This window comes from Cylas formicarius, unplaced genomic scaffold, assembly GCF_029955315.1.
Source record: "Cylas formicarius isolate icCylForm1 unplaced genomic scaffold, icCylForm1.1 PGA_scaffold_7__23_contigs__length_41026272, whole genome shotgun sequence".
In the NCBI taxonomy this organism is placed as follows: Eukaryota; Metazoa; Arthropoda; class Insecta; order Coleoptera; family Brentidae; genus Cylas; species Cylas formicarius.
Genome location: NW_026844352.1, coordinates 34,296,931 through 34,310,530, shown reverse-complemented (window position 1 = coordinate 34,310,530; position 13,600 = coordinate 34,296,931). Strand labels below are relative to the sequence as shown.

General features: G+C 36.9%; 1 protein-coding gene across 9 annotated transcripts in view; it reads left to right on the top strand.

The window, feature by feature from the left end:
• LOC132705393 (uncharacterized protein CG43867) overlaps nucleotides 1-13,600 on the top strand; it is a 146,114-nt gene that overhangs the window by 116,452 nt on the left and 16,062 nt on the right. For 6 of the 9 annotated variants that reach the window (XM_060675952.1, XM_060675956.1, XM_060675954.1 and 3 more), the window contains one exon: nucleotides 10,789-10,851. In XM_060675952.1, the coding sequence (XP_060531935.1) occupies nucleotides 10,789-10,851 (63 nt within the window). Of the gene's footprint in view, nucleotides 1-7,453; nucleotides 7,720-10,788; nucleotides 10,852-11,668; nucleotides 11,819-13,600 lie in introns of those variants that run through there. The other 3 variants (XM_060675960.1, XM_060675959.1, XM_060675961.1) reach the window with 2 other exon arrangements.

Genomic DNA, 13,600 nt, shown 5'->3' with positions numbered 1-13,600 from the left:
GCCGAATAAGTGGTGGAAAGAGATTGGGTAGAATCGCGCCAATTCATTTTTTTCAACGTCTATCTCTTAATACTGTTCGTCTGCACATCAATAAGTGGCCTCAAGATTTTTAAAAAAGTCAAAGGAACGATCGTCGAGGTCTAAGCGGACCCGGGCGCATTTCCCAGCCGAATTTTCATATCTAAGCCATTTATCTTCTCCTTTAAGCGCGTTGCGATTTTTCTAGATAAGGATTCGACAAAGTTTCTGGCAAGTGCGCGTGAAAAATCTAGTCGATGTGTCTCCCTTTAAAACGAATATTCCGGCGTGTACAAGAACAATGACTAATTAAACGGATATCTCTTCTCCGCGACGGTCTATTAATTGCGTTGCACGACTGCCCAAATCGTATCTATTAAGTTTAGATTTCATAAGTTCGTTTGTTATAGACTTTGCATCGCGAAAAAGGGGTCACGAAATAAGAGTATTGGCAAATGCTAGTTTGAAACAACTCTTAAGTAGTTTATTCTCGCTAATTAAATATTTTAGTACAGCGGAGTATCAAAACTCCCATTTTCCTTCCCCGTAGAAGCACCCGCTTTGTTATGAGATGACAACTTATTTTAGAACAGGTAAAAAATATATCCAAAAACCATCCGCAATGTTTTCCATATAGTTACTAGGAATATAGAAGTGCTGCCCATGCCGATAATACAGAAGCTTATCATGCAACTATGAAAAATTTTTTGAGAAGGTCTCGTCTCCAAACCATGACCGTGCAGCATTCAACAACCAACACGGCCCCCTACAAATTGTCAATAAATTTGGATGCTGCCCTTTTACGGCAATGTTTTCCCGAAATATGTCTAGATCTAAATTTCAAATGTTCTGGAAAAATCGCTTTTTAGAAAAAAATGGCACAAAGCGTCTTTCCATTTGCATCTACTTATTTTTATTAAAATCAGAACACAGACTACTACAGTATAGAGAAATAAATTTCGAAATATATAATATTTCAGTTGGAAATATATATATAAACCAGCCAACGTCACATGCAATGTGAAATAGGTTGTCAGAAACTGTATATTTGAAATACATGGTGCAAAAACATGCGCCAAGTCCAAACAACTATTATTTTTAAATTTGTTTGATATTTTTACAGGTTCAAAGATAAAGAGTCCCTTTTACACTGGGAATGCTAAATCTAAATCCGGGTCTTAATTTTCTTATATCAATTAAAATTATTGTATCACTGTGATAATTATCATAACTAAGAGCCTGGCGGAAAAAGTACATATAAATAGAACATTTCTAATGAACAAATATGCATCTAAAACAATATAAATATCAAGTGTCCATACGGGGCTACCGAGTAAAGTAAATGGGCACAAAAATAAAAATTAAGCAAAGGAAATTAAATATTTATGAATGAATGAGCAGTTACAATTTCAAATGTAACGGAAAAGTTAAGCGTTACACCTACATCATTCTCGTAAATGGCGCGAGGCCATTTAAAAATCGGAATACTTTACTTTCAGAGTAGAATAGTCTTACGAATGTCTCTTCATTAAAGTTCATCCTCAAAAATTATATTGACGCCATCATTGACCTAAAAATTATCTAGAGTATTTCCAGAATCTTTAAGAGTTTGCACGCTTGAAAAATTATTTTCGTAACATACTTATACGTTCTTAAACTTTTTATAATGAATTTTTTAATAAATTCCACTCCCTAAAATAAAATTTCAAGTCGTGGGTTCTTTCTGGCACGCGAAGGTGTGTGATTAAAATTCGACACGGGCTCCCCCTGGTGTTTATCCACTAAACCAACTAATCTTTCAGGCGTTTACTCGACAACGATCACCTTTCGCTGCGGATCAAATTATCTGCGAGTTAATTAAATTCGGAACCGTCGATTTCGTTTTTCCCAAGATGAAAAGAGAACTGTAAGGGGTTAATTAACGTTTGACAACGGATGCTGCTTCTGTTGCCGCCGCCGACGCCCCTGGGTGCAAACGATACCGTCAAAGTTGACGATTATATTTAAATATTTTAAATATCGAAGATGGTGTTGAAGCTTCGGCGATTAATTTTTTTTTTTTACAAATTTTGGATTTTAAAATGTTTTTTCTCTGTGGTGTTAGTCGTTCCGAAAAAATACCCGCATTCGCATATGCACTCGCCAGCTAAACAAACCGGCTCCAACTTCAAAGTTGATTTCCTCTTGAACCGCTTGTTTTAGTTTGATACTTTTTAAATTGTTGAGTGAACTCTATAGAATGCAACGGCAATGCCAGCCGTTGTCAACTGGAATCACATTCGAGCATGATCTTTTCTGTTTTTTTTTTTTTTAATCACGGGTATCTCTAGAGATACGCTGCTTCAAAGCTAATAAACATCACAACGAAAGTCGAGCCAGAAATTCAGTGTAGCCTCCTCGAACCAAAATGATTTCATTCAGTCGATGTCATCAATAAGGCAACGAATGCGTTTTTTGCGATTTGTTGGATCACTTGGATCACTTAGTCTAAATAAGAAACGATCAGGACGTACTTTTACATTAAAATAACATAAGCAGAGTATATGAGTGGTCCTGGAAAGATTGAAAAATACTTCTCTATATCAATAACAAGGAAAAAGCAGAACGTTGATTCTTCTGATACAGTTAACAATAAACTATTATGCAGTATACCAAAACCAGGTGGAACAAGTGCAAAAGAAATTCTTAATACATGTGCAATTTCAGTTATCAGACTTCTCTAATTGAAATTGAATATGGTATGTTGGAAACACCACGAAAAGTTGCAGGTATCGATGGTTAGTACTTTAAGTATAATTAAGGAGAAAACTATTATGGAAACAGCTCTAAAGAAAATAAAGTTATGCCTTTCACTTACAGTAAAACAATGTTATCGGGTTAGTTGAAAATTATGTCGGTTCTTGTGTAGTTAATTTCTTAATAAAACAAATAAATAAAACATATGTGCTACAGCATTACATTGTGCATTAATTCGACACTATCTCCGATAAAATGACAGCAGCGCGTCCTGAAGAATATCTTCGATATCTAGGTGTTCATTTAAAGCTTTTCCACAATAAAGTCAGTTTTTCCAATGCGTTGTCTTTGAAACTGTATATCTCTGTATAACGGCGTCAAATGTGATTCCAGTCGAACTGATAAAAGCCAAAATGCTATAAAGAATTATTTAACCATTACAACAGAGTTAAATTTTAAAAAATACATTGGTGTATGGTGTGACCATAAGGTCGGACGTGCTGAATTCAAACAACCAGAAGAATTTTTTTAAATAAAATTAAAATTATTATTTTTACCGAAAAATGTATTCTATTACGTATTGTCATAACATAATGTTATCATTTTAATGTTGAAGCTCGAAAAGGCCGTTGATAAATAACAAATGCCTTATATTCAAATCTGGAAGTCCGGTTTAATTTAACTTTTACCCCTGGCCGGGCCAACATAAATAAATCATCGGCGTAACCCTTTTTTGTTTGCAGGTGGTTTCATGAATATTGAATTTAAAAGTTTTTCGCGGGCCCGCCAAAGTTCGCTTTTTTCTCCCCCGTGCTGCCGGGGCGGTTTAAATAAAATCAAGAAGAGGGGAGAGACTACGACTAACCCCCAGGAAAATTGCTTTTATTAATGATGTTTACCGCCGCCCCGGAGCCAGGAAACGTTTGATCGCCGCCCTCTTCCACTCTTCGATTGCTCATTGATTTATCGAGTGAGGAGGAGTTGTGGTTTATATAAACATTACTAGTGTTTTTTTCTTCTCCCTCTTTCACTACCCCACTGGCAATAAGTATGCAGAGACTCCAAGACCGAAAAACAAGCGAAGAATGAGAAAACTGAAACGGCCTGAAAATTTTCGTATATCTTACTATGTAACAACATTTCATATAGCGAAAAGACGCAAGTTTATAAAACCGTTGCATTCGATAGATGTTATACATAACAGTTTTTTAATAGAACTATGAGTGAAGTCTCGGATGATTCTAAATAACATTTCTGTGTTCTTTCACAATACTATAAAATTAATTTATAAGTATCATTTCGAAAGTTTATTTGCTGTAAAACAGCATTACTTATAAATTAATTTGTTAGCAGCGTTGAAAACGTGTTGTATGGGACTTTAACAACTTCTTAATGACATTCTCATCTTTATTTTTATGTGATAATAATGTCTACAAAAGTGATTTCAGAGGCTTTCGCTCAAATTGGATTGGTTTATAATAACTTTATGTACAATGTTACCAATCTGATTGTGAAATACTACTGACATTATACATATATATTTGTGGTTTAAATTTTAAAGCGCTTCCAATTGTGCCCATATTTACAAAATTTGAAAAAAAAAGTTATTATTAAAAAAAGAATTGTCTCTAATAAAATTAAAAAACAATGCGTACACTCTTAATGCCAAATCCGATATTATAACCGAAGCTTTTAATTGAGTATTGATTGATGTGATTTTTTATATTAATGACAACATAGTTGCCTCAAATATGAGTTCATTTCGATTTCAACAAGGGAAAACATAGCGACTTAAATTAACACAATTCTGATATATAGTTTACCTATTACCTATAAAGTTGTTTCTCTATTTACATGCCTACTTCACCAACTACAATGTTGTCAAAATCATATTTTATTTATATATATATTTTATGGAAATTATTGCTTTTTTGTTTTTATAGTAATTTATTTTGAGAAATATAGGCTATGATGTAATCTTATAGAATCCATCAATCCCTGCTGAGTTTATCATCTTCTTTAATGCAAAGTGACTAATATTACAGGAAGCAGCCCATAGTCGGATACGTCGATTCACCTTAATATTTTTATTACCCTCGGACACTTTTTTTATCATAATTTCTAGTAGGCTCTCAAAAGAACTAGAATTTACATTTTGATGTTCTAAATCTGTGACGATAGATTCCAACCTAGCAGTGGATGATGATGTCGCACCTATTTGATTTACAGTATCTTGAGATGAATTTCAAATTTGTTTCGAAATCTGTCACTTTTTTCCCTGAAATTACCACTACCTTTAATTTTGAAATTAGAAATTTGACCACCCGACATTTTACACCTTTGCAGTAGATTGGATTCTGAATTGGTCTTAATCAAAAAAGCACTTTTTATTTTATTAGCTGTTTCAATCATTTTATTACAAGCGTCATTAAATATTATAGTAAAATACTTTTATTAAAGTGGTCTTGAATGCAGAAATGTCGCAAAATGCAAATTGTTTTAAAGGCAAATCTTCAGAACAACTATAAAATCTTGTTATTCCTCCAGGCGGACTTTGCGTTTATTATATTGTCTAACCACTTTGAACTAACGCCTAGACAAGTATACTAAAACAACCTACACCAAAAATATCTCTCTTAATTTGACGTTTTCTTTTTTGGTATTATACATTCATCACATACTCGCAAAAAAAAAATTATTATTGTGGTTATGTCTTTGTTTTATCGTATTTCATTGTTTTAAGTTACTTTTGCAACACAACTACGTGACATACCAAAAACGCGACGTTTTTATTGGGCCAATAAAGCGAACGGCGGGATTGCCGCGTCCCTATATCGTTCGTCAACCCCCGTGTTCGTCGGCGAAATGTTGGATGTGTTCCACGTATCTGGAGGAATCTGGAAGTATCACATTAAGCACTTAAATAAGTAGTCTCCTGACGGCAACATGCGGATGCGGTGTTCGTTCCGCCTAATGCTAAATATTGATTAAGACCGCGTTGCCAGATCGCTCGAGAAATACCCAGATCTGGCATATTTGTTATTAACCTTTTGCATAATCTTGTTCGACAAAAGGGCAAACTTACGCTTCATCTTGTTGCGATCTTTTTTGTTCAAACTCTTTTAAAGCTAAGTCAGAGTCGGTGCGTTATTCAGAATTCTCTGAATTTAAGGATGAATGACATATTAGATAAAATTTTACCGTAATTTTCCTCTCCTGTTTGAGTGGTAATTTCTGCTACTCAACGCGTTAACAAAATCTTCACAAAATCACATTTTGAGGTGAAATTTCAAGTTGGACTGGTAAACTTGGCAACGATGTTGAACGCGTCGACCCACATTCTTCGCCGTCGTCGCCTGTTTACGTTGACAGTTCGTTCGCAACATCCCCCTGGTGTCACTGGGCCAACGCTTTTTTCTCTTTTAATTTATTAAATGACGCCCCCTTCAAGTGGGTCTCGCTCGACTTAATGGAGAGCGATATGCCTTCGTTATTATACCAGACGTTCGCCCTGACACTGGGCAAGTAGAACTGGGAAGTTAAGTTCACGATTGCGATTCCGATTTCGTTCAGTAAATCTCTGGTTTAACCATTTTTTTGGCTGTGTTCACGCTGTTGGAAGTTTCTAAAAAATAATCTAGGAGAAAATGATAATCTAAAAAATGCTGTAGTGTTTTGTGGACCTATGTATATATTTGAAATAACCGCTGACCTTTCCGTGGCTGTGATGCATTTATATCTGAACAATGCGCGTTCGTTGAAGCAAACCTCCAATGTGGATGTTTTTTCGTTCATTATTAAATCCGTTCATGCGTGTTCGAATAATATTCGCAGTCATGTCAACCGCGATAGACGTATCTAATTTCAAATTTATGCAAAACTGAAATTGAAATCGTACCCTGGATAATGTTCGGAGAATTATCCAAGCGGGTCTCGCGCAAAAATTGTTTTGTTGCACAAGACCGGTGAAGCTTTGTATTAACCAGTCCTCCGGTTAGTATACATAGAGTGTACGATAATGAAGTGCACAAGATATAAGCAATTCATTGAACAAAAAATGTGCGCCTCTGAGTTTTTAATTTTTTGTTTTTCTAATATTGGGGCATTTTAGTGTACAAGGGCAAGAAATTTCAAAGCAATTGCAGAGTATTCAGGAGATTGGGATATTGTGCGGGTGAGTTTCTGGATATTTTGAGGAATTTGAAAGATCTTATCTGGAGCACATTGAAAATACCTGACGAAACTTAACAACAAACCAAAACTATTTTGCGGTCTGTAAGTAATCGAATAATTTAACAGATATCCCGTCAAAGCTTGAAAACTGAAAACTATGCACTCGTGGACCTATGCCTCTTAAAGCCTCGCAAAGTAATAGCAATTTTTTTAACACCTTGAATAATACAGCTTCTTGTTAGTTTTTATAGTACATTTTTTCGCAGTAGTAGGATTACATTCATCAGAACTAACAAATGCCAAATTTATCAATCGCTCTCAAACGGAAAATGTCCGTAGGGGTGAAAGGCTCTTTAAACAAAGTGCGCTTATATCAATTTGTGGAAGTGCCATCGTAGTACGAATAATTAATAAATTAATCCTTTGGTTATTACCATAGATATTGCCTATTTGCTTTTTCGTGCATATCAACTGATTTTTCAAATATTCGACTTGGCCCGTAGCGAGATTAACTATTTTTAATTAGTGACGACCAAAGTTAAATCAACAATACACCACCATTTGCCCACCGGTCGAAATTGTAAGGTGAAGGAGCAAGTACTACTAGTGAGTGAGTGAGTGTTTCACCATGTAAACGAACCGATGATAAAGTAACGTGCACGAGTAGCTTCTACGAGTAGAGGAGCCGGCAAGATCCCGAACCCTTTCGGAGGTTATCTACACATGGTGCAGCCGAGCAACAATAACAACGGAGGCTCCGACATGGACTCGCTGGAGGACATGTTGCGGAAGGTGAGATCGCTGCTACTATACAAAGACGCGTACCGCCGGGGGGTTGGATTGGGGGGAGGGAGCGGGGTGGCCGCCCTCTGCGTGCGTGCCTATGACGATATTCCACTGAAGTGTCATAAATAACAGGCACGTCTACCGATCCGTTCGGGAATTGCGTGATATACCTCGTGTCAATTGATACAAATGTCGGTAGGATGATGAAGGGGGGCTGGAGTAGGATTCCCTCGTATACGTGTTGTATGCAATATCGGTTTGTTGGGGAACACTATGTCAATATTCTCAACTCGTCATTCATAAACTTTCACGACAGGTTAAATAACTCGACAACACATCATTGCTTCTGCAATATGTCAAATACACGTAAAATGACATAGTCAACGTTAAACAGACCAGTATTTATATAACATTTAAACGCCTGTCAAGTTTAAAGAACCGTTGACATTTTCACACAGCACTTCCCTGTATAAAATAATATGCGTACGAAGATCATATTTCTAACCAAGCATAGTCCTGATACAAACTCTGTAACGTGATTCGGTCTACTCTGCCATATACCCTGGAGCAATAGTGTTGAACATCAAAGGCAGACCAAATTTTCTTAATTGCGCTGCCGCCATATTGCAAATTTGTATTCGTTAATTATCGTGTAGGCAAACGTAAACGTACTTGTATAATTACATCGACTGATGGTAAGAGGTGAGCTAGATTTTATGAGTTAGCAGAATAACAGTAAAACTCATCAATGTGTTTGCAATGAAAGGAAAATTTGATACATAATTTTAGTTTGTTACTACAAGGCTATTACTTTTACATGGTAACAGTAATAAATCAAAATCGACCTTACTGAACGGGGTTTACGTTACAAAATTAGGTGCGGGATTCACGTGCTTCGGATAAAAAATTAACACGTTCCGCTATAGCCGAAATTTTTATTTCCACAGCTCCGACAATGTTTTATCGTTGTCGTGAAAAGCGGTCGAGGTTAGGAGAGATAGCGGCGAGGCTCCCGGGGGAGGGGATAGCTTAGGTCCCCAAACGTGACGTGAAAATCAAGAGCATCGCTTGGCTTACGAAAGGGAATACATGCAACACGTGGTTGAATCTTGGCAAGATTCTGCACGCCGCGGGTTTTTTTTAAATAAATTTAATATGAAACTTCCATGGTTATGTTGTAGTGTCAAGTCGAGAAAGAGACCGTTTTGCTGCAACTGAATATACACTTATAGACGTTCAAATTTATTGCAGTTGGGTGTTTAAAAAAGTGACAATCGTAACCGTTCAAGTTGTGAAAAACAGCAGGGTGGAGGTTTGTTAGAGATAATGCGAATTCTTCATAATACCTTGAAGGCCGGAAAAGTAAAATTTAAAAAAAGTTGCATAACTTTGTCATCTCTTTTATACCATCTTATCCATTATTCCATACATTTAAATCTATTATATGGCAATAAAACGGTTGGGATTATTCGTTATCCGAATCAGCCAAAACTTACCCCAGGGGACCATTGTTTACGTTTAGAGGTGGACGATCTCGAAATACATCTCTCTCAAAAACGATGTATCAAGCGGAATGGCTTGCAGTATATATTCCTGGCGACGCATTGCCTGGGGATTTTCGTTGACCCGACGGAATTTGGCCATAAAAACGACAGACTTGACAAAGGAAATAAGCTTAATAAAATTGAATCGCATCCACCGGGTGTTTTAGAATTTGCCGTGTTCCGTTTTGACCATTGAGTGGATAAAAATTTAGTGTCCTATACGCGACGATCCAATTCTCTTGAAACTCGGGAATCTATTATTGAGGTTTTCCTCAAGAATCCATTCATCCATGCGTTTCAAGCAGGTTGTTGGAAACTCAACCTAATACTTGTTGGATTCCAATTTAGTTCTGACATAGGGATACGTACGTTCGCACCCTTTAATAAAATTTAATGGAACAGTGTGTGTAGTGCGGGATGTCAAGTGGGACATCAATAAAGGGCGACACAGGTGCAGTCGGGATCCAATCAACAGGGCTAAAATAGCGCTTGGAAACGATCGCTATGTTGTCACGTGAGATCTGGCGAGGGTATTGTTTCAATTTAGATTTCCTTTTTCAGGTTATTTCAGGTTAATTACTATTATTCGTGGTATTATTACCTTTGGCAGTTTGAGTCGATCCATTGTTTTTCTTAGTTTAAAATGAGATTTGAAATCTGGATTTATCAATGGTTCCGGTCTGTGACCTCATCCCACTGGTGTCTAAACTGCGGGACATTGTGAACCCAAACTCTTAACACTTCTTTCTAAAGGCAACATGTTCCAAACTCTTTTTCGTAAGAGTTGGCAACACAGCTGTCATGTAACTCCCCAAAAACAAGCAAATGGTACTTGGGAACACGGCCGCGTGGTGTCGGCTCCGCAGTGTTTATATTAATTAATCAAGCCGAATGGAGGCCCGTCCCCTCCCTTCCCGCAATAATTAAAACGCTTGTCATCGTTGTTTATCGACGTTAAAATATTAAGCGAGAATACGCCACGCAAAAACTGCTAATTTCGTGTTGATAAATTTCCACGCCTTTTCACTCCGTTAATATATTATAAACTTACGCCCTCTCCTCTTCTGTAATCCCTTCCCGTCACAGATTTCTCAAAATCTCTGCATCGCGTACGCCTAATTCCCCTAGATCCTTGACTAGAATGTTGTTACAGCTACTCAAACATCATAAGGCTATATCTGCGAGACTAGACATGTTCCATCCTGCGGTGGATAAAGTTCCTCCCGCCGCCGACAACTCCGACTAACCTTTTTTGTTAAAGTATCGACGTAACTCGTGGCGCCACCTGGTCCTTGCGTCACGAAGCTTCGATTAGCCAACGACTCGATAGATGGCGATGCGTGTGATTTCGGCGAATAGGGAAATTGTTACTGGTTTATTTTTATTTGCTTTTTAAAAATGACGCTATAAACAAGTCATAACATAAGCCAAGGAATTGGTTACCTGTATTCCTTCTCGGGTTTCAAACACGGACAAAATAATTTTAAAAAACAAAAATAAAAATGCCTTTTAAATATTATTTTTGTTTCAGCTTTCCGAATTGGAGCAACGGGTTTTGGAAGCAGAGGGAAGAGCTGAGGAAGCAGAGGATAAGGTCAGTATTACCCATGAACAAAATCGCGTTAGGAAAATAGGATGATCAAAATAGACGTTGGGCTGATTTATAAATTCTTCTGCGGATTCACCGGCGAAATCAAAATTTTTTCAAACTTTTTCGTTACTATAAAAACCTTTTCTCAAATGTTTACTAAATCGCCTGTTTTTATTTATTTTTACTGTTTATAAATCTTCTCGATTCCTGCTGTGTCGGTTATTTATAAATCGGTTAAGCTCTGAAGAAGTCAACAGTATGATTGGCGCAACGTCAGCAATTTATAAACAACCAACGCAGGAAGAATCCAGAAGATTTGTAAATAGTATATATTTATTTATTTTATTTTTTAATTATTTTATACAGCTGTTTTCTGTATCATTTGATGAAGACTCAAATTATGATGCAAAAGAATTTAACCTTCTCCTTTTAAAGCAGAAGCACGAACATCTGAGTGAAATGTAATGTAATGTAAACACGCAGCAGAAGAAGGGAAAGACATATCCATGGTGCGGCTCAATTTTACCAAAGTAAATGTGTAGCAATAGAACTTAACTAACCTCAAAAATACGGTTCTTTTCGAGTAGTATTCAGTTGAATCATTTCCTCTGAGCAAGGGGCCTTTTCCCCTGGAATTGACAACGCAGGGATTACGGTCGTCTTGCGCGCAATGCCTGTCAAAAAAAAAACGCTCCCCCAAGCCAAAACCCTTGCGTCCCGACGCGTGGCGTAAGGGATAAAGCCGAGGGGTTGCCTGGGCGACCCAAACTTTCGCTATCGTATACGTATATTGATTATTTTTCGTCTCGACGCGCGACCCGCCATGATGGCGGCTTTCAGCTGACAGGCGAACACTGAAAAGTCCGCGGTCGGTTTTTGTTTTTTGCGCGTTCTTTTGTTTTTCCCGGCGGTTTCGTTTGTGGCCGAGGTGGCGCGGGTGATTTTTCGGCGAGATGGACTCGGATGAAATGTAAGTTTGACACGGGGTTTTCGTTGTTTGCTTGTTGAGGCTGTCGCGATTGTATCTAACCTATAAATATTTAGGGGCGACTTTGGTTCAGTAATCTGGACGTGAGACGACGAAGCTAGTCCAAATTTGCAAGCTTCGTTAGCGTTTGAATTTTTCCTACCAAGTAATCATTGAATTGATAAAACAGCAACTATGTTTTCGGAAGCGTAGTAAACGCAGCAGCAGTGCGGGCCGAAATTTTTGCGAATAGTCACTACCATTGTTTTTGGGATTCTTTTGAAAGTCACATGTGTTGTTGCCCATTGCTGGCTGTTTAATAAATTAGTTGAAAGTCGGAGCGTTTCGTTAACAGGTGGCGCCACGGGTGTATAAATCGAAATTTGGGTAATCTATTCCTGCGGTTTTTGCCACTGGAATTGCACTACAATGTTGTTTCGTTTTGAAAACATACTGAATAAAGATTTTGAAAGGCGTATTGATAATTCAACAGTGTAAAAATAAGTTTTTTGGAGCTTTGAAACCATCATTATTACAATAAATTCAAATAAAAAAAAAGAGTAAAAAAAGTTCTTTATGTGATGTTATGATTTGTAAGACCTTCTCTACTTATTCGATTGCAATGGGTCTGAAATCTAAATTTACCATCTCTTAGGTGATCGACGTGTTATGACTCACTTAATTTCAGCTATCGGCGGCATGTGTGGGGTAATGACCCCCCATTCACTGTTCGTTCGCATGGAAGGATTTATTGTTTTATGCTCTAATATTCCTCTTCTGTTTTAAAACCACCATTCTTTGTATCGAGTTATCCATGTTACCAGCGCTCTTTGTCCGATGATAATCGCGCAACAGCCACAGGCGTAACTAGCTTTAAGTTATTAGTTGGTGTAGACTTAGCGCCTTTTCTTTGAATCACTTGCACTGAGCGATACGATAGACTGAATTAAAAAAAAATAAAAAATTACAAAAGAAACATAAAAAGGATATTACAAAACAGTCGATCGATCCGTTAAGTCTACATTAATTTCACTAAACCAATAGAGCTTTGCTTATTTATTTAAGGTTTTCAAGCATCTTCAAGTATCTTTTAATTGAATAAAAGAAATTGTTTCATTTTGTTGAATCTGATAATTTTTAAAAAAGTAAGAAATTTCAAATCAAAATTTTAATTAAGACAGAAAATTGGACGAAAGATCAAACTAATTCCAAAAAATGAACTTCAGATTTATAGATCTTCGTCAGAAAAGGTACGCTAACAGACCCCTTTCTGTTATTTTTTTCATCACTCTGAGCTTTCTGCTAATAAAAGTCATACCGAAACTGTGTTTCTGTATATGTATTTTCAAAAGTTAACTTAACAAAACATAGGAAATCCTATGTAAATTTTTAAGTAGCCAAATATTGTCTCCCATGTACATTTTATAGCATAGTTGTAATATAACTTCTTGAAGGGGCCCGTGATGATTAACTCATGTGCCGAGTTTGAATAAACTTTAATAAGCCAATCTTCAGTTATTGAATTAATTATGAAGGCAAAATCTGAAAATTATTATTCGAGTCCAGAGGCACCGTAATAAATAAGCGCAAATGTTCAGCTGAAAATGTCGATAATAGAGCAGAAAAAAGGGGTATTAGAGATTTAAGCATTTTGCAGCGTGTGGAGGCTTCTTGGACAAACTGTAAGTAAACATCAAAACACAGTATTGCGCACATTAAAAAACACAAATATTTTTCCTACAAATACGAAAAGCACCAAGAGCTCCGGAAAGGCGATGAAGAAAA